This window comes from Sander vitreus, chromosome 2, assembly GCF_031162955.1.
Source record: "Sander vitreus isolate 19-12246 chromosome 2, sanVit1, whole genome shotgun sequence".
In the NCBI taxonomy this organism is placed as follows: domain Eukaryota; kingdom Metazoa; phylum Chordata; class Actinopteri; order Perciformes; family Percidae; genus Sander; species Sander vitreus.
Genome location: NC_135856.1, coordinates 30,379,372 through 30,398,876, shown reverse-complemented (window position 1 = coordinate 30,398,876; position 19,505 = coordinate 30,379,372). Strand labels below are relative to the sequence as shown.

Genomic DNA, 19,505 nt, shown 5'->3' with positions numbered 1-19,505 from the left:
GAAAGACGATTAGAGAAATCCATCCACAGTCAGAAACAACCCTGTTTCTGAGTCAGAGGACTCCGCTTACACACACCCACACACACACACACACACACACATTACAGAGCCTGGGGGTGCCAGCATACAATCAGACTCCCCAAGTGAAGTCAGAGCTCTTCTCAAACAGAATAGCTAACACCCCCAACGTCATTGGCAGCCCCCTCCACACACACACACACACACACACACACACAGAGAGAGTCACGAGGCAATTGGCGTCAGAGTTGAGGCTTGCTCCCGCACATGTATCTCCCTCTCTTTCTGACTGCTTGGTAAATCATTGAATTCCCCTCTATACTCACAGTATATATATATATATTTTTTAAAGAGAGAAGGTAGCATTAGGGTTGCCCTCATTCAGTCTGTTCCCTTCAGATAGACTTGAGGTAAGATGAAAGGAGGATGGAGGGAGGGAGAGGAAGACTGAGGACAGAGGAGGCGAGGGAGAGGTAGGAAAGCTAGAAATAAGAGAAGAAAAAAATGTGCAAAAGAAAAACTTTGGGCTTACAAACCTGATTTGACTTGGAATGTTACTTGTCTTGGTGATGCAAAATGCACACCCATCATCAGTCTGATCAGACATCAGCAGTTCTGAAGTCCTCGGGGGTAGTTTCAGATTGCACAGTAGTTCCACATCGAGTGTGCCGTCAAACAGCACAAACGATGACGACGATCTTGTTCACCTTTGAACCAAATGCCTCAGCTTCTCGTATCTCCTTTTCCCCTTCCAACTACTTTGGATATTTCTTTATTTCTTTATTTATTTTCCAACACGGCTGAATCTGCGATGAGTTCGTGATGGATTTTTCCTCATTCTTTTTCATGTCATCACGGCGGTCTCGAGAGGGCGCTCAGGTAGCCAAGGACAGGCTTGTGAACCAATAAGTGTTGTTGCCATGGCAACGCCTGTCGAAGCAGTGAACTTATCTGTTTTATCTGTGCATTGATACTGTGTTATACTTCATTAAAAATCTGCCAAAGGGGTACACCACTAGGCTTTTCTCTGCCTTGACTCTCCCAACATTGACTGCCATATGGTTTTTTTTTTTTTTTTGCTTTGCCTCAAGTTCTTCTATTGTTATTTTGTACCTTAGCGTCATTCCAGTATGTTCTGGTTTTAACATTCTGTTTGTTTTGTTTTTAAGAGCCTAGTTGCTCTTTATTTCTGTTCTGGTTTCTCTCTGTTCTGTCCTATTTTCATCTACAGATTCTCAGTTTCCCCACTGGCATTATCAAAGTTTCATCTTAATTAGAGAAAACATTTTTAACAACAAACACAGATATCTTTTTTTTTTTTTTTTTACATATTTTTTTCTAAAGTACACATACGCACATATACACGTACAGACTGTGGCTGTCTCTGAAATCACTCCCTTGTTCACAAACTCACTATTCCCTATATAGCAGACTCTCAATAGTTTACTCAATAATGAGCAGTGAAGTGAGATTTTCAAACAGTTATTAATTCATTATCATTTGCGTCATCACTCAAAGGCGTGGAGTCTCTTGATGTACGCTTTGCTTCTATAAAATGCAGTGCACTCAATTCAAAAACTCAAATAAAACGTCGGACAGTTGTTGTCCACTATACTGTATAGTAAATTTTTAATTGAGTAGATTTTCATTTTATTTTAGACGCAGCCTGTATTTTAGCACGGTTTTATACAGTATTTTTAATAAATCCCACCAAAAGACCAAAACCAAGCCTATATTACATCTGTTGTTTGATCTATATAATTCCTCTGTGCCATAGACACACTGTTACTGGGTGACATGTTCTTTCAATACCATCGTCCCACATACACTGTCCTGCTGCCTGAAATGATTGACCGAATGTTTAAAACAAGCATGACTACTATTAGCAATGCGGCGACGACGCGTACTGACCTCAGGCTCGTACACGGGAGGGGTAGAGAACACGCAGCGGGGTGAGGAGGCATTTGATCGGTTCTTTCCAACCGGATAGCGAGGCAGTGATTGGTGGACGTTTTTACAGGATTACAGCAGCTACAGATGACAGATATTTTTTGCTTCTTTTTCAGAGCCCATTCGTTATTTCTTGCTGTCACGGTGTAAAGACCATTTCAAACAATACATGTAAAAATTGTACGTTGGAAATAAACTGCCAGTGCCAAACAGCTTATTCTGCCATTGACTCGTTTGGTGTTTGATGGATTGGATGATTGAAGTTTGAACAAACAAGACATATTGGCAATTGAACAATTTATTGATTTCACAAACAGGAGCCTCAGTAGCGTGTGGAAGAACCATACACAGCCACAACAGCCTGGCACCTCCTCATGCTGGTCGCCAGCCTGGTCACACACTACTGTGGGATTGCATCCCACACAGTCCTGAACTCAACCCCATTGTTGAATTTCCAATGTCATGTTTCTTCAAACTTCAATCATCCAATCCACCAAACATCGAGTCAATGGCAGAATAAGCTGTTCACAGAGAAATAATCACCAAACACAAATTTCCTTACTTTAAGTTTAGTTACCAACCCTGCCTTTAAGTAAGAACAAATGGAGTGAGGGCAGATAGCTTGGTAAGATACAAAAGCAACAAAAGATGACGAGAACTTTTTTCAGTGTTGGATTCAGAGTGCAAGGTTGTAGCTATTTCCTCGAAGCATTACATGGAATTACAGGCCCGGTACAAGCCAAGCTCATAAGGTATAAAAGATTAATTTGTGATTTTTCCTCCTTTTTTTTACACTTGTTCCATTTCTGTGTCTCTCGCCCCCCCCTCCACACACACACACACACACACACACACACACACACACACAAACATTACAGGTGTTTCCCGTCTGGATGATCAAATATTCATCAACCGCAACCCTGGAGTACCATCTGTTGTGAAGTTCCACCCCTTCAACACCTGCATCGCTGTGGCCGACAAGGACAGCATCTGGTCAGAGAACACACGGAATGAAAAACCCAAATCAGCTTTAAGACTAGGGCTGGGTATCGAATATTCAATTTTATTTTAGATTCAATATCAATTAGGTTAGGAGCATTTCAGTTACAATACCAATTTAGCTTGGATATGTGAGATATTCTACAATTATACACGGTTTCCTCTTACCTGCTGCATTCTTAAAAGTATGAATGTATACATTAAGAACTGACCTTAAAGCAGTTACATTAATGTACTTTTTATTTAACATGAACACAGTAAAGTGCAGCTCTGCACACTCTACAGTCAGTGAGTATTGAGAGACATTTCATTCAGATATCTGGAGGTGACAGAGGGACCCCTTTGAAAATGGCCATTCCAGTTTTTTTTTATAGAACCCCCTTCCTGACAAGCTAGCACGACATAGTTAGTACCAGTTGATTCCTTAGGTATTCAACTTTCATAAGATACAGACCGAAATATCGATTCTTGGATTTTAGGAATCGATTTTTTGATGATTCAATGATAATCGATTTGAATTGGAAAATCAATTTTCTTTAAACCCAGCCCTATTTAAAGCTTTAGTGCGTAACTTTTTGATATTAATGAACGTCCATTACATTCAAGCCATTGCCAAATGAGTTGATACAAAGCTATTTAAAGGCGCTGACACACCAACCAGATAATCGGCCGTCGGACAGTTTGGCGAGGTCGGTGACTCGAGTCTGTTTGGTGTGTTCCGTGCCATCGTCAGTCAGAGGAGCCGTCGGCTTTAATTTGGGCCGATTTGACTTGTTGAATCATCCAGTGGGCAGTCGGACTGAATGACCAATCTGATTGGTGGAGTGCTAGCCCTTGACTAGCGAATCAGTGCACTTATGTTAAAACTAGGGCTGTCAATCGATTAAAAAATGTAATCTAATTAATTACATTCTCTGTGATTAATTAATCGCATACGTAATTAACGGCGCCTGAACCGATACTTTTTAAGAAAGTAAGAAAAGAAAAAAAAAGGGTACTAAACAACAGTCGGTGACAAAATTAAATGATTAAATAATAATGTATAACAATAACTTATTTCACTAGTAAATTGCTGTTGAACGACAAAAACAACCACCAGATGGGAAATGGACATTTACAATAACTTCAAATGCACCAGGAGGCTATAGTTCACCAGTTTCATTGAACGCACCGTCTGTGTTGTTTCTCCGACGGCAGCTGCAGATTGTTACATCCCGGTGTTGAATCCTCTACAGTAAAACAAACTTTACACCGTTTAGCGTTAGCTGTCAGCATTTTAACCATGTTTAATCCAGCTACTAGCTAGCGGTAGTCTAACGTTAGCTTCTGTCGAGTATAGTGTTAACTAGCGTAACATGCAGCGGTGTTTGTGTTACCTGTATCATTTTCAGAGCATCAGAGAGAAGCGCAGACATATCAGTGGCACCAGATTTCGGTAGCCAGGGTTGGCAGGAAGAAGATTTTTACAAGTAAATGTTCCAATTAATAATCCAGGCAGAATATTCTCGTCTCCCTCCTTCATTTTACAGTCCAATGGTGGCTAGAACGGCTCCGGGTCAAACTTCAATATGGAATGGGTTAATCTGCGTTATTTTTTTTAAGGCTATTATATATATATATATATATATATTATTTAAGGTTATTTTGACAGCCCTAGTTAAAACACTTACCGGAAATGACGAGCAGGATGAGCGTGGCGAACGGCTCTCAAAATCTGACCAGAATCTTTCAAACTGACCTTTGTCGATCAAAAAAACAGATTCAGCAACTACATGGCCTATTTCTCGCTTAAAATTTTTCAGAAACACGTTTCAGTGAACTATTTTCGTACAATACAAGATCGTATTCCGAAGGAGCCGCCATTATGGTCGGCTTTGAAATTCGGGAGAAGCCAGACCCACGTGACACGTTCCTCATTTCCGGTTTTCATTTTTTGGCCGACAATACAGATTAGTGTCGCCTGCTGTTATGGAGACGTATTACGTCTCGCGCACACGCAGAACGTACGCTCAATTCGGTGTCGCTTCAGTGTGTTCCGAGGAACTTTTTGGACCGCCGGGAGCCGAATGATCAGTCTGACTGCCTTTTCTGCCGTCGGGTTGGTGTGTCACAGCCTTAAGACTATCAGCTCCACACAACTCTCTCTGTATTTCTCAGTATGTTCAGAAGATTGTGTCGTCGGCGACTTTCGCACAGAAAATAGAGCGAACATAATTACCTCTTCTGAAGAGTCCATCATGTTTTTTTTAATCCTGTGTCCTCCTTGGTTACAAGCAACTGCGTGGAGGAGGGGTGGGGGTGGTGCGCGATTACAGAAGGCTTGTATCTTGTGGATGCGTGGACAGTTTTGCTGTCATTGCTAAGAATTCCGCTTGGGGGAGACAGAAACTACGCACTATAGCTTTAAGACCTTTTTGCAAATGATTCTGTTTCAAACTTGATAGTTTGTAAATGTAGCCGAGATTAATGAGAGTGAATGTATGTGTGTGTTTGCTGTAGTTTCTGGGACTGGGAGAAGGGCGAGAGGCTGGACTACTTCTACAACGGAAACCCTCGCTACACTCGCATCACGGCCATGGAGTACCTGAACGGACATGACTGTTCATTACTACTCACTGCAACAGGTTTGACACACATACTGTACGCACATATAGGAATACACTCGCACGGAAGAGTAAAAACTGAAAGTTAGAAATTACTAATGTTTTCCTTGACTGAGCAGCTCAAATGTTCACGCCCACCAGCAGAGTGGAAATCGCAACGGGACTCATTTGTAGCAGCAACGAGCCTTAAACACTTGACTCTTGCCCCCCCCCCCCTCCCACACACACACACACACACACAAAACACTCGTGCGTATGCATCATCATTCATCAATAGAACAAAGCCAATATCCTCCATAGCTTTATCTCCATAACCCCGAAGAACTGTAGAAAACACTAAAAAACACACAGAAACACACACATCGTTTTGTTTTATCTTAACAGTGCAACATTAAACTAATAACGAATGAAACGTATTTCACTGCGCACCTCCTGAAAACTTAATAAAGCATGGGGATTAACACATTTAAATTCCATCTCATCAAAAATGTAATGTGCACTTATTCAGCTTTTCTACATCAGTCATGCTGTGAAGGATATCAGGGTGGACATTAGTTATTTAAAAAAAAAAAATACAGCATTAAAAAAGTAAAACGCAGAATGTAAATCAAGTGGAGACTTTTATGGGCCGCAGTAGCTCTCTCATAAGAGTGCATGGACATGTTTTATGTTAAGCTCTGTGTGTCAGCTACTCTGTCCAGCAGTGGTGGAATACTACAGCGTTTACTTTTAAAAAATAAGTTTGGAGACACTACCTTATTTAATCATTAAATGAATAGATATTTTTGTGTCTGTGTTGTAGTTTGTAGATGGTCCCTAAACACATCGGGTCTGACTGACTGCCGTCTCACCGCCGGCTGCTCATAGAGACCAATAATGTTATTTCTCCAGGTCGGAGGATGGCTCATTTTGATGAAAATGAGTTTGTAGCTTGTTGTTAACCATACTACGTTAGGAAAGATGCGTCGTTTGTGATTTAATTACATTTCGCTATAGAGAATTGATCCCAGAAGTTCGAATCTGTGAATATCTTTCTAATTTTGCTTACATTTATAAAACCGAGAGCACGGATTATGAATCTGTGCGTACGGTTTATAAAACCGAGAATAGGATTATGAAACTGTGCGTACCGAGAGCACGGATTCGTTTTTTTTTATCAGCTGACCCCAGGGGGGCTCCGTAGAATACTTCTTCTTCCAGCACGGCTGTCCAGACAGGTTTTTAGGGTTCGAGATCCTGCCTCACTTTGTTTCACACCGACAAGACGCCTTCAGGCCTTTAAAGATGATGCTCCTCAGTCTCTATTGATTCTTTTTAAGATGTGTGTTTTATATTTGTTTAAGTCGTGCTGTGTGTTGCATGTTTTTTTTAAACGAGTCCTCAAGGTTTTCATCAAATCTCCTGCACAGTTTAACACGCTCCTCCAAATCCTTCTGGCCTTAGCCTTTGCTCCTCACTGCATCTCTTTATCCATATTTGCCGGCTCTCACTTGTATCTTTCTACTTCCACCCCCCACCCCTCTCTCTTTCTCTTCAGACGATGGAGCGTTGCGTATCTGGAAGAACTTTGCTGACCAGAAAAACCCGGAGATGGTGACGGCGTGGCAGGGCCTTTCCGACATGCTGCCCACTACCAGAGGTCAGCCCACCTCCAGCGCTCACAGTAAAGACCCACGCTCTATTTTACTATCCGCCCCCCATCCACCCACCCACCCACCCACCCATACTCCCACTGTCCACCCCTCCCAGTCATACTGTCACACCAGGTAGTACCAGTTTTGAGTCCTACAACTTTAAACTGCAGAAGCTTTTTGGACCATATAAGCAGACAGTGATTAAGTTATTGAATGGGTTTTTCTAGTAAAAAGCTTCAAATGAGCTACCTTATCTGGTAAAATCAAGCATCATAAAGACTTTGGTTTCTTATGTAGTCGATGAGACGAAGTGGATTCTTAAACATCCCATTTTAACTTCTGTCACTTTAAAAGGACCCTATGTAGCTTTTGCTGAACAGCACCCAAGCCAATGTAGCCACAAGTGCCACTTATATAATATATATAAATGAATGAATGGATAATGTTATTATTGTCATGCACAAAACAAGTATGCCCAGCCCCAAGCAGGCCTACACAACACCATTATTTATAGCAAGGGACCAGCTACCAGAATAGCAACATAAGTTAAACAAATAAACCTTTTTGTCTTTTTTGCCATGCTTTAGAGACAAAATCTGCCAACTTATATATATTAAATCTAAACAACCACTCCATTTGGTTATAATCAGTATACCAGAACATTTCAGGATTTTGAAATGACAGACATTTCATAAATGACAACAGTAGCCTAACATTAGCAAGTAGAGAGGAGAAATAAGTGTATATATATATATATATATATATATATATATATATATATTTATATTTATATATTTATAAATCAGTGTGCTCAATTAGACAGAAATGTGTACCTAAAGTTAGCTAACATAGCTTCGGGTCATACCCGACCAGGTAAGGCTGCAGCAGCAAAATCCACAGATGTATTGAATTGAGTAAAGGTGACTTTAATTGCTTTTGAATTCATCTTTTCATTTGCAAGAAGAAGAATGTTTTTCCTTCTTTGAAAAAAAGACTATTGTAGAACAGTTCAACAGCCTCAAAATGACCATGATGCTGAAACAACACCTCTCTAAAACAGTTTCAACAAAGATGAGTGCTTTAGTATAAGTCAGGTGTTTTTAAACTCAGAATTCACTCTCTGAGTTGAAGCTGACACTAATGAGAGAAACTCCAGTATGTCGCTCACTCACTACAGTAGCACAGCATAGGTTATTGCTATTAATTACCATAGTTGTGCGCGTTTAATAAAAGTTGCCCAGAGAAGTTTTTAGTGGTGCAGAAGAAAAATTGTGGCAAATTTGTTGAGCACAGTGGGTTGGCATAAGTCAAATCCAGGGGAGTGTGTCACATATGGTCTTTATAATGATTGATTTGACCTGATGCAATGAAATGAAATATGAAACCAGAGTTTTAACTCTGCTTCCACACTGTTGTTAATGGCTTCTGCTATGTCAGTTGCAGGCTTTGGATTGTGAGTCACAAGTCTAAATTTAGTTCCATCAGTCCAAACTAATAATGCTAAGTCTTTGCTCAGAGGGTTGTCTCTGTTGCCTAAATATATTAATGCTAATCATTTTAAACTTAGACTGTGGACCTTGGTGGATTTGCTGCCGTGTTTACCTTCTGTGTTGACACACTTGCATAATTTGTGAGGCAGAGTTATTCCCAAATATTTGAACCAGGCCTGACACACAACACACTTGTCAGAGACATCCACCCTCTTGTGTGATGTGCTGGGTAGCCCTCTCTCTCTCTCTCTCTCTCTCTCTCTCTCTCTCTCTCTCTCTCTCTCTCTCTCTTATCACTCCTTACTGCTCCACATTTTTCTGCCTCGAGTGTTTCTCCCCCGTCGATTCAGGGTCAGGGAGATTTTTATGGGAGCTGACAGCTGTAGGAATAATTGGATGTTCCACTGATCCCCCGATACCCTGTTCGATAAGTGCAGTAATTCAACAGCGCACTTTTGTCTGTTTTGAAAACGTATTTACTTAAATAGGGGTGTAAATCACAAGTTTAATCCCAATACGATATTTTATCGATTCCTCGGACAACAAAACGATGATTGATGACATCACAAAGTCTGCCGCAATACGATTTTGATTCGACCCAATTCAGGGGCCAGCGATCGATATGAGACAATATCATTAATGCCCATTTAACACAGTTAGTTACTAATTGTGTTAATATCAACATTTATATCAACTCACAAAAAGCAACTAAACGGTATAACTGAGCTCTTCCAGGCATTTAAATGGAAAACAAACTAATCCTTTTAATAAAAAGATTGAATATAAAGTGGCAATTTCAAAATAAAGGCGGATCTTAAAGATGAATATGATGTGTATCGATATTTTCACTTTGCTTCGATGATACTGGATCGATGATCATTGAATCGATCCACATCGACGTATCGTTACACCCCTAGTTTTTTAAATGATCTGTGACCCAATGTTTTAGCACGAGCACATGTGCTCATGACTGGACTCGACTAGAGCTGAACGATTTGGAGGAAAAAAAATCAAACGGCTCTATATTCTTATGCAAGGATGACAACATGGATATGAGTTTCCAGCAATAAGTGTTTTCCTTTTAATAAGCATGGAACATTGAACAGTCAAACACAGAACATTTATCACAAAAGCTATAGTTATAATAATAAAAGAATTCCAATAAAAAAATATCAGTACTTTCCTGTAAACTGAAATCTCTGATATGCCTCAGTTCAATATCAGCATCTACATATTGCACCTTCTACCATCATGTTAAATAAAATCCACTGAAAATAGGACATTTCTGTTAACAATCTGTGATATGCATCTTTATTCCAGCATTCATCTTATGAAAAAAACAGTAAATGTAATAATAAAAAGAGGGATATAAAAATGTTAAACCAAATGTTACACCAAACATTCAACTAAATATTACACATTTGATTAATTGGGGTCTCCACGATTAGCTAATCGCATTCTTTCAAATCTCCATTTTCGATTTGAAAACGAGTCATCGTTCAGCCTTAGGCTCTACTTTTGCTAGTAGACAACTTAAGAGAGATGTTGTTTTTTTTTAGAGCACATCTCATATAGAAAAAGACACATATTATTCATCAAATTGGCAGCAGCCAGAGCAGAGCTGTCAGGACGAGCGACTGGCTGACTCACTGGCGGACTGGATATCCGTGCAGAGGTGTGGACCGCACAGCTTTGCACATATGTGTCTCCGTCGTTACAAAGCCACAGAGTCACCACAGCTCTGTGGGGACCCGCAGAGAAGGCGACACACTTAACAAGCATCACTGTCTGCCTGGCTCTCGCGGCACAAATGGCCGTGAGAGACACTTCCCCTGAGGAGGACTCTCCCGCAGCGGGCCGCAGCCTTGCCTTCACTAAGACTTTAACATTGAATAGTGTGCTTGTTATCCTGGATGTGTCGTTAGTGACAGTCGCTGTGTCGGCTCTGCATCCAGACTACAGTGCAGGCAATTTTAATATAAACAGCCACTCCACTGAGATCTTTTCTGGAAAAGTTTTACGGAAGAGTCCAGCTTTAACTTGTGGTGCCTAAATATTATAATTTTTTTTAAAACTTGGCAAGAAACTTCCAAAATATCTACAATATCTCTCTCTCACACTCACACTCACACACACACACACACACACACACACACACACACACACACCACCTCCCTTCCTAGCCCGATAATCAGTTTAGAGTTATTACTATTGCTTGGAACATTTTCCAGATAGAGTACAATAATGATATGTCTGTTCTTTGAAATTTTTCGATTTTTAGCATTGCCTCAGTGGCATTAATAATGTAAAACCCGATGAAATGTTACACAAGGCTGTCTTTGTGCTGCCAAAAAACGTCTCTACCTAGGTTGTTGCTACAAGACTGTGAACATTTCTGAAGGAGACAATGGCACGCACACACACACACACACACACACACAAACTCACACACAAACTCTCACACACACACCAGTCCCTGCGCAACCTGTCCTCGCTCATCCCTTCCCCGCTGTCCAATAACAGGCTTCTGTACCGTTTTTCATCAGTGAACCATCTCTGTGGACTCTGTGTCTGTCTGGCTTGTTGTTACTTTGCTGGTTCTTCAACATTATTTTGTGTTTTTTCCAGAGAGAGAGAGAGAGAGAGACAGAGACTGAACAAGGTAGCAAGTCATTACGTGTGATAGGATTAATGGATTTATTTAATCACACACAACTTCAACCCATTTCAATTATTTCAGTATGTCCTTTTTTTCACTATCAGCCTCGCTCAAACTCTCATTCCAATACACACACACACACACACACACACACACACACACAGAGCGTTCTCTAGTCAAGCAGCGACTCGGCCCTGCCTGCTTTATGCCCTGTGGTGAAGGGGATTTAAGATTCTGTGTCCTGCAGGCTTGGAGTTTGGGGACCCTGTGCAGCCTCCACAGCCCCTGTTTGTAATGCAGAGGCAGCATTTCAGCTCACGCCGCTCTCTCTCTCAGTCTCTCTTCCAGCCTCGCTCCCTCTTTGATTCCGGCATATCACTGTTAGTCATTTGGGAGACGCCACGCTGGGAAACGGCAGCCTTGTTTCTCCCTCTGCTGTTTGAATGCATGTGGAGTATACTCACAAAGTCATACTTTTTAAGTGTGTATGCGTTTGCATGCACAGGGAGGGGGTCCTTGCTAATGTGTTGCTTGCTTTGTTGCACATTCCTGCACTCCTTTCACCCTGCCCCCCTCTGCTCACAGGTCTGGCCAGGAGGGTCTCCATCTATCTTGACAGAAGTAAGCAAGGAGGTGAGTGTCGCCATTCTCTTCTCTACTCCCTCACTCCCAAGGTGCGGCACTAAACAGCCTGCAGCGTGCCTTTTTTTTTGTTTTCTTTTATCTTCCTGACTACCACCCCCACCCCTCATCCTTTTATTTGTCCGGTAATGCTCCATCACTTTATCCCTAGTCTCGCATTGCCAGACCTTCCTCCACAGCGCAGCACACACAGCATTCTGGGATGGGAGAAAAACATGCTCTGGTTTATTGGCATTTTTTTAAACCAATCTCAATCGTGAAACCAGTCATAAACCTCTCTACCTCTGTAGGTTGTTGCTACAAGACTGTGAACATTTCTGAAGGAGACGATGGCACACACACACACACACACACACACACACACATAAACTCTCACACACACCAGTCCCTGCACAACCTGTCCTGGCTCATCCCTTCCCCAGGCTTCTGTACTGTTTTTTATTAGTGAACCGGACGGAGCCGCGGTGCCGCTGCAAAATAGCCTCGGGAAGGAACTTGTTTTGGTGGAACGTGTACGTTCAAAAGTTGTTTTAGTCGTGCAACAGAACTGCAACTCAGATTGGACAGATAGTCTAGCTAGCTGTCTGGATTTACCCTGCAGAAATGTGAGGAGCAGTTAACCATAGTCAGAAATCGACTGGAGTTTAAAATTCCAACACAAAGAAAGCTTAAGGTGATGAACAGCTGGCCGTATTTCCGGCGGCTCCGGAACAATCCCGGAAATAAAAACTTCGTCGACATAAGCTGCTTTATCCCCGGCAGTCATCACAAAAGATGAATGTATGGGTAATGTGTTTCTACAAGTGCTAACATAGCCTGTTCAACAAGTTGGACACAGTTGCTATTACTAATAACTCATATAAATACAGTACAACACATGCTGTATGCAGTTTACAATGATAACGAGGGCAGGGTTATCACTCGAAATTCTTCCTTTATTTTTGAAACAATGGCTCCTTGATCACATACATCGAAACCTTGCATACTTGTTTGTTTGAAAGCACACTTTAACATGTGGAGAAAATGTTGGCTTTAATCCACATACAAAAACTTTATTTAAATAGATGCTTATTCAAACAACCAGAAAATAGCTTTTGGCGTTTGGTGAGTCCAAGGTCTCTCTTCTAACAGGCACTGCACCAATGACTCATATTCACCTCAAAATGGCTTCTGTCACCCATTAAAAAAGAAAACATACACTCATTTAAGCTTGTCCCAAAGGTGTCACTTTAATTGGGAGAGTGTCGGTGCTGTATGATTTTAATAGCATGGAGTCACCCAGTTTGTCTCGTCAGAGGGATTAGCCTGTTAAACTCCAGGAGAACCAGTGAAATAAGGGGGAGCGTGGCTGGCACAGACTGGAGAAACTATTCCTGAGGCTACTGCACAGAGCAGCACACAGACTTCACATCTCTTACAGATTACTTGTTTTTCCCCCTTCTTCATTTACCTCCGTCCCCTCCCTCTACTCATTCATATCCCTGCAGTTGCCCAAGATTAGTGATGTTTTCTTCCTGTTGTCTTCGTCGCTTTTCGTTTGGCTGCATAAGTTAAAGTAGGGCAGCCCTCTCCTCCTTGGCTTTAGGGAGGCAGACGCTGTGTCCTGTTCTACATTTGACTGTACTGCCTGGTGCTTTGTCAACATCGAGGCTCTGCGAACTTGCTAAATCCAGAACCTGGGACTTGCTGTGGAGTTTGAAAGAGGCACATGACTTAGAAGTTTCAGAAGAATGAGACAGAAATCCTCAAGGCAGACTCACTTGTTTTGTCTGCAGCTTTTACTGGGATGCAAAGCAAGGAGTTTCAGTATACTGTAGGTCAAATAACACCATGTAGACAGTGACAGAAACCTACATTCCCATATACAGTATGTTGTTGGAGAAGTGCAGTTATAGCAGGAAAGCAGGATATGTAAAACTATTAGGATTGAGTTATTAGGTCACAGCAGAACCACAACCCTGTGAAAACTTGATACTATTGTTGCCTAGCTAGGGCTTCCAGAGTTTGGTTCACTTGTGCATATGAAACTCTGATGTTTAAATCTGAAAACCTGACTGTCCAGCTTGCTAGCTAGCCCAGGCTAGCAGAGTCGACAGGTGGTTAGCATAGTCAGCAGGAGACTGGCAAGTTGATTTCCTGATCCTGATGAGCGACTCACTCGACGCACAACTAGTATTTGTAAAATAGACAATTCAGCGTGAACTTTGCGGAGTAGATGGCGAGGCGACCGGAGAGTTCCACGCCTTTGTGTGAACAGAGGTCTTGTCTGTCAAGGGCAAGTCCCCGGTAATCCTGGAGACGGTTTATTACCAGAGTCCTGGAGGATCTTTACAGAGCAAACACGATGAAGGGAAGAGAGGGGAAAACACTGAGGGGAAGAACAACCAGGAAGGCCGCTGCACTGGTTTAATGAGCTGCAGTGTGTGGGAGAGCTAGTCCATCATTGGAGATAATAGCGCAGAATAAGATTGCAGAGGACGGCGTCTTCTCCAGAGAGAATAGAGGAGTGAAACAAAGGTATTTTTGCAAAGGCATTGATAAGTATATCACAAATTAGGTTAGGTTGCCTCGGCATACTGGCACTGGAACAAGAAGCTTTACCACAACTGCTGGCAGCCCGACTGTTAGTGGTGTTAAAAGTAGTTTTTTCCCTTGTCAAAGACTCAACAAGGGAAAAGCCATTCTGCGAACAATACTATTACTGTTTTTGATATTGTTACTGAGGGAGATCATTTGATCTCAAGACGTTTGGGAAAGAGGCCAGGCTTAAAGAGAGAATTTATATCGAAGCTATCTATACCTCCACCCCTGTAAGGCAGTGAGATTTACAGCTGATAAAACATTGCCCACACTCCTTTGCTCCTGGCCTTTTCTTCTCACATCTCTATGTCCATAGTGATTTCTGTGTGGGTAACTAAGACCCGCTCATGCCCACAAAGGTTCCCTCTAAGGCAGAATTGTATCCCATTTTGAGCAGCAGAGCATTGACTGTGTGAGACAAAAGTCAAGGTTCGGGTTTATGGTTGCAGATCTGTGAGCTCTGACACCCTGAACTCCCAGCAATTGAAGTCAGGGAGGATTCAGTCACCTGAAGTGGAGAAGAAGGAAAGAAGATACAGTAACAAGGGAAAGAGTTGGGAGGAAGTGAGTTTAGGGTGAGAGGAAGTGTGTGGCTGAATGGAGAGCCAGAGAGGGATGGAAAGGCTGAACTGGGCAAAAGGGGGCAACTTGCCTGGCCCCTGTAACTTCAGGGCCCAGAAAGCCCCAGGTTTACTCTGTGTCAACGGGTTTGGGCTATATAAATGGACCATCCACCATTTAAAGCACAGTATCAACTGATGGCAGGGGCCTTATGACGGGTCCTGCTTTATTACCCAAAGGATAATTGTAATTTCATTTGTAACATTCATTACAACTTGGATTTTTTTTTGTACTTTTGCCCATCTCTTCTACTGGTTTTGAAAACATTGTACTCACTAAAGTATTAGCTGATATCTGGGGACATGGCTCATGGCTCGAATAAGGAAGCAAGGAACAGGCAGTCAGAGAATCAGACAGGCAAGCAAGAAGGTAAAACCGAAAGTGAGCACACCAAATATGTTTTATAGTCCCTAATTACACAGGAAAACAGTGTGCACAACCACGGTAAGCAAAGTAGGTCAAAGTCAAACCAGGAAATAAGTGGTACGGGACTTTGGACGGACCACCACGACCTGCAAGGCGAGGGTTGCAGGATGGGGGTAGCCAAGCTAGCACTGTGATTTTTCATTCTGAACAGAGTTAGTGGAAGTCTTTTGCTAAGAGAAAACTGTGAAGAAATAGAACTGTCTGTCACACAAATATTTGAAAGTAAAGTATATTGAATTGCATTGATGAAGGGTATGATTTCATAATGAAAACCATACCTTTTGCCCTTGTTTTTGTTAGTTTTTTCTTCCAATCAAAGTCACCTGGGCGTTCTCAGGGATTTGCTCAGGGATTTTTTGTCTCGTTTGCTTTCTGTTTAATAATGTCGCAGAATCACGAGATGTCAGCAATTACTTGAGTAAATTGTCATCACCGAAACAATGGCCTAATGGCTCTAATACACCAGCATTATCCTACAGTTTGAGGCCCTGTCTTAAGGGGACACTTTAGCAAAGTTAAGACCTTCTTTATTTCCTTTGTTTAATCAAAGTACCGCTCAGCAAACATGGGGCCAGGTAGTGTTCCAGCTCAGAAAAACTGGACGCATCGCTCAGAGTGTAAGGAACGGGGGTCGACTACAGCATTTTATTAGCACTGTTGTTGTGGGGATCTTTTCTCATGCACTGTATATTTTATCCACACATGATTTCCCATCTTGAGAGGACACAGGGAAAGTATAAAATAATGATGTATCTAAATCGTACGAAGGTTTGGTGGCATGTTTGCTCCTTATTTCAGAGGAAATGCATGCACACGCTTTTGTGTGTTGTGTGGGAATCTTCCGTTCCCCACCCCTCTCATTGTAACCCAGATTTCATCATCACAGAGCTGCCAGCTTCAAAGGGAATGCCTCCTCTCTCCTCACAGCCTCTGAAACGAGCCAGCATCGAGCGTGCCACTGTGAACATGTCACTGACTGAGCACACACACACACACACACACACACACACACACACACGAGCCCTTGCTACCGGCAGTGTGACGTCGTGACGCCTGAGCGAACAGTATGATGTCACAGTGGAGGATGTGAAGCCGCCACATGGGGCTTGGAATTTCCTGACAACTCGAGCCAAGTAGAACAGTAAAAAGCCCCGTCAGAGATTGTTTCGTGGAAGAAAATTAAGTCACGACTCATAAAAGAGCAATACAGAGGAGATGCGCAGTGGGACAGTATCACAAAGAATGCACAGGTTCACTATGGTTCTGTGAGGCAAGAGAAGTAGTAAGAAGTAATGAGTCCTTATCCTTCTCTCTTCAACTCCAAATTGTGTGTAAGGAGCCAATTAGGATGAAAGGATGAAGCACTGGGGTGACATAAGATGGTCAGCCGGAGATGGTTATTGATTGTAAAAAAAACAGGAGGAGGAAGTGACTAAGAGAGAAGAAGAAGGAAGAAAGCGAGTATATTAATGGTGCGTTCAATTTGTACTCGGAGGTCTGAATTCCAAGTTCAGGGGGCGTGTTTCCGACTTTGACCTCGGATTTCCGAGTTTGGAAGTCGGACAACCTTGCAGGACCCCAAGCTCAAAATCCAACATGGCTGCCCCGTGCATCAACAGTAGTGAAAGCTGTAATAACATAAAGTTATTAGCACTTCTGTCTTATTTGTGTCTCACTAAATCAGTCGTACACACAGTCCTGTCCAACTGCTATCTGTGGACATCATGTTACGCTGTTTGTATGCATATGCGTTGTTATCAAATGGTATTGCTAATAATGGCTAACCCGGCTAGAGCTAATGAAAACAAAGTAAAATCTGACTTGTAAATGGAACGCATTCAACTCGGCTGTGACATCATTCCCAGCTCCAAGTTCCGGGTTTAATGGAGCGCACTATTAGCATGGCGTGATGAGTGAAAAGGATGCTGTTTTCATCATTAGGATGAAAGGACGCTGGGTGAAAGAATTGAGTGAATGTACAAAGCAAAGTGGTGACATAGGATGGTCAGCCAGATATGGTTATTGATTGTGAAGAAATAGGAGGAGGAAGTGACTAAGAGAGAAGATGGAGGAGAAGAGAGCGAGGAAATGAAGCATGGCATGATGAGTTTCAAGAGGAGAGAGAAGGATGCCGTTTCTGTAGCTTCTGTGGTAAAAGCATCCTTGTGAGAGAAAGACAGAGTGCATTCTGCTTTCTGGAGTCCCTGCCTGCCCCTTTATGCCTTCTCCTTCATCATATAAACATCCATTATCAAAATAGCAACAGCACTCTTCTCAGCTCCGTTACTTGTGGGAAATGTGGATCTCTAAGTGCTGCTGATGTCCCAGTTAAGCCGGAATTATACTTTTCACAACTGTGTAGCCACAAAATAATTTTAACTTGAGGTCCACCTACTGTTTGCGAATTTGACAAAAGTCTGACCATGAACAGCAACATTCTCGGTTCGCGTCCGGCCAGGGACCTTTTGTTTAGTGGTTGAAGAAGTAAAAAAAAAGAAATTACTCTATCACAAGTAAAAGTCCTGCATTGAAAGTTACTTAAGTAAAAATATTGAAGTATATTCAGGAACATGTACATGTACTTAAAGCTAAGTCATATTTTATAAACTGCAAACATCTTAATTTGTAAAGTAACTAGTAACTAAAGCTGTCAGATTAATGTAGTGCAGTAAAAAGTAGAATATTTCTCTCTGAAATGTAGCGGAGTAGAAGTAGAAAGTGGCATGAAAAGAAAATACTCAAGTAAAGTGCAAGTACCTCAAATTTGTACTTAAGTACAGTACTTGAGTCATCTACTACTGTCATCTCTCTATTACCGACTCTCAATGAAAGCGTCCCCCCCAAAAAGTTAAGGCTTCAAAGACCGGTAGATGCTGTCAAAGCTCCGTAACAAGCTTGTAAGTGCAACTTCAGTAAGGATTATTTTCGTCAAACTGTTCCTAAGGCTTTCAAATTGTTGGAGGATGTTGTAGGTTGCTTATTTACACAATGTTTTGCGAACAACCCAGCCACTCTATGGCTTGCGAGTGTTAACAGGTCCACAGCAAGGAGTGAAAAGTGGCAGAGGCATTGTTGCGTGATTTGATAACCTGCAGTTGGTCTTCACCTATAGAGGGGGGCGCAAGACGTGTTGAATCCTACAAATAGGGATAAGGGTGCATACCGTCAGACGGTCTCTCTTGAAAGGCATTCATGGTGTTGCACTCTGTTGTACGGTTCAAATGAAAGAGATTGTGTGAAGAGCGAAAACAGGGAGCTGAAGTTCAAACCCTGCTGCACATTCTCATCTGTACACACCTGGCCAAATGCACTTTGTTTGAAGCGTACTGGCGCCTTCAGGCTGCAGCCAGGCATCACTGAGCCAGCAGGGCAAGTGTGGCTGACATGGCACCGCTCGCTTGATTACTGCTGTGACTGCCAACATGCTGTCTTCAGCTTCTTCACTCCTCACTTTCTCACTCCAGTGCCATTTGACTCATCTAAGCCAGAATGTGCTGACGGGCTCTGTTCCAGGGTCAGTGTCTGCATATTCCATAACGCCTTGGCGGGAAGGGAAGGATGCAAAATGCTAAACCATGCCTCCATCAGCATGAAGTGTATATTTATACGTTAAGAAATGTGAAACTTAAATTTAAAAAAACACAGACTTGATGAAATGTTTTGCTCATGTACCCGCAGTCTCTGCAGAAAGCAGTTTATGGTTTTGTTCATTCCTTTATGGTGTATGTAGTAGTTCCACAGTGGTGCAGGAAGCTGTTTCACTAATCTGTCATTTGACTTGCTACATGAGGCAGCAAGAGCCCTCTGAAACCTCCAACAGATTGCGTGTGCTGTGTATCAGAGAACTCGACACATGCTCGTTGTGTTTAACAGCTGTGTTTGT

General features: G+C 42.1%; 1 protein-coding gene across 4 annotated transcripts in view; it reads left to right on the top strand.

Annotated features, from left to right (window-relative positions):
* Window positions 1-19,505, top strand: part of rptor (regulatory associated protein of MTOR, complex 1) — a 231,411-nt gene that overhangs the window by 198,569 nt on the left and 13,337 nt on the right. Inside the window, exons 27-30 of one of the 4 annotated variants that reach the window (XM_078265658.1) lie at window positions 2,847-2,961; window positions 5,467-5,591; window positions 7,108-7,209; window positions 11,939-11,986. In XM_078265658.1, the coding sequence (XP_078121784.1) occupies window positions 2,847-2,961; window positions 5,467-5,591; window positions 7,108-7,209; window positions 11,939-11,986 (390 nt within the window). Of the gene's footprint in view, window positions 1-2,846; window positions 2,962-5,466; window positions 5,592-7,107; window positions 7,234-11,938; window positions 11,987-19,505 lie in introns of all 4 variants that reach the window. The other 3 variants (XM_078265649.1, XM_078265674.1, XM_078265666.1) reach the window with 3 other exon arrangements.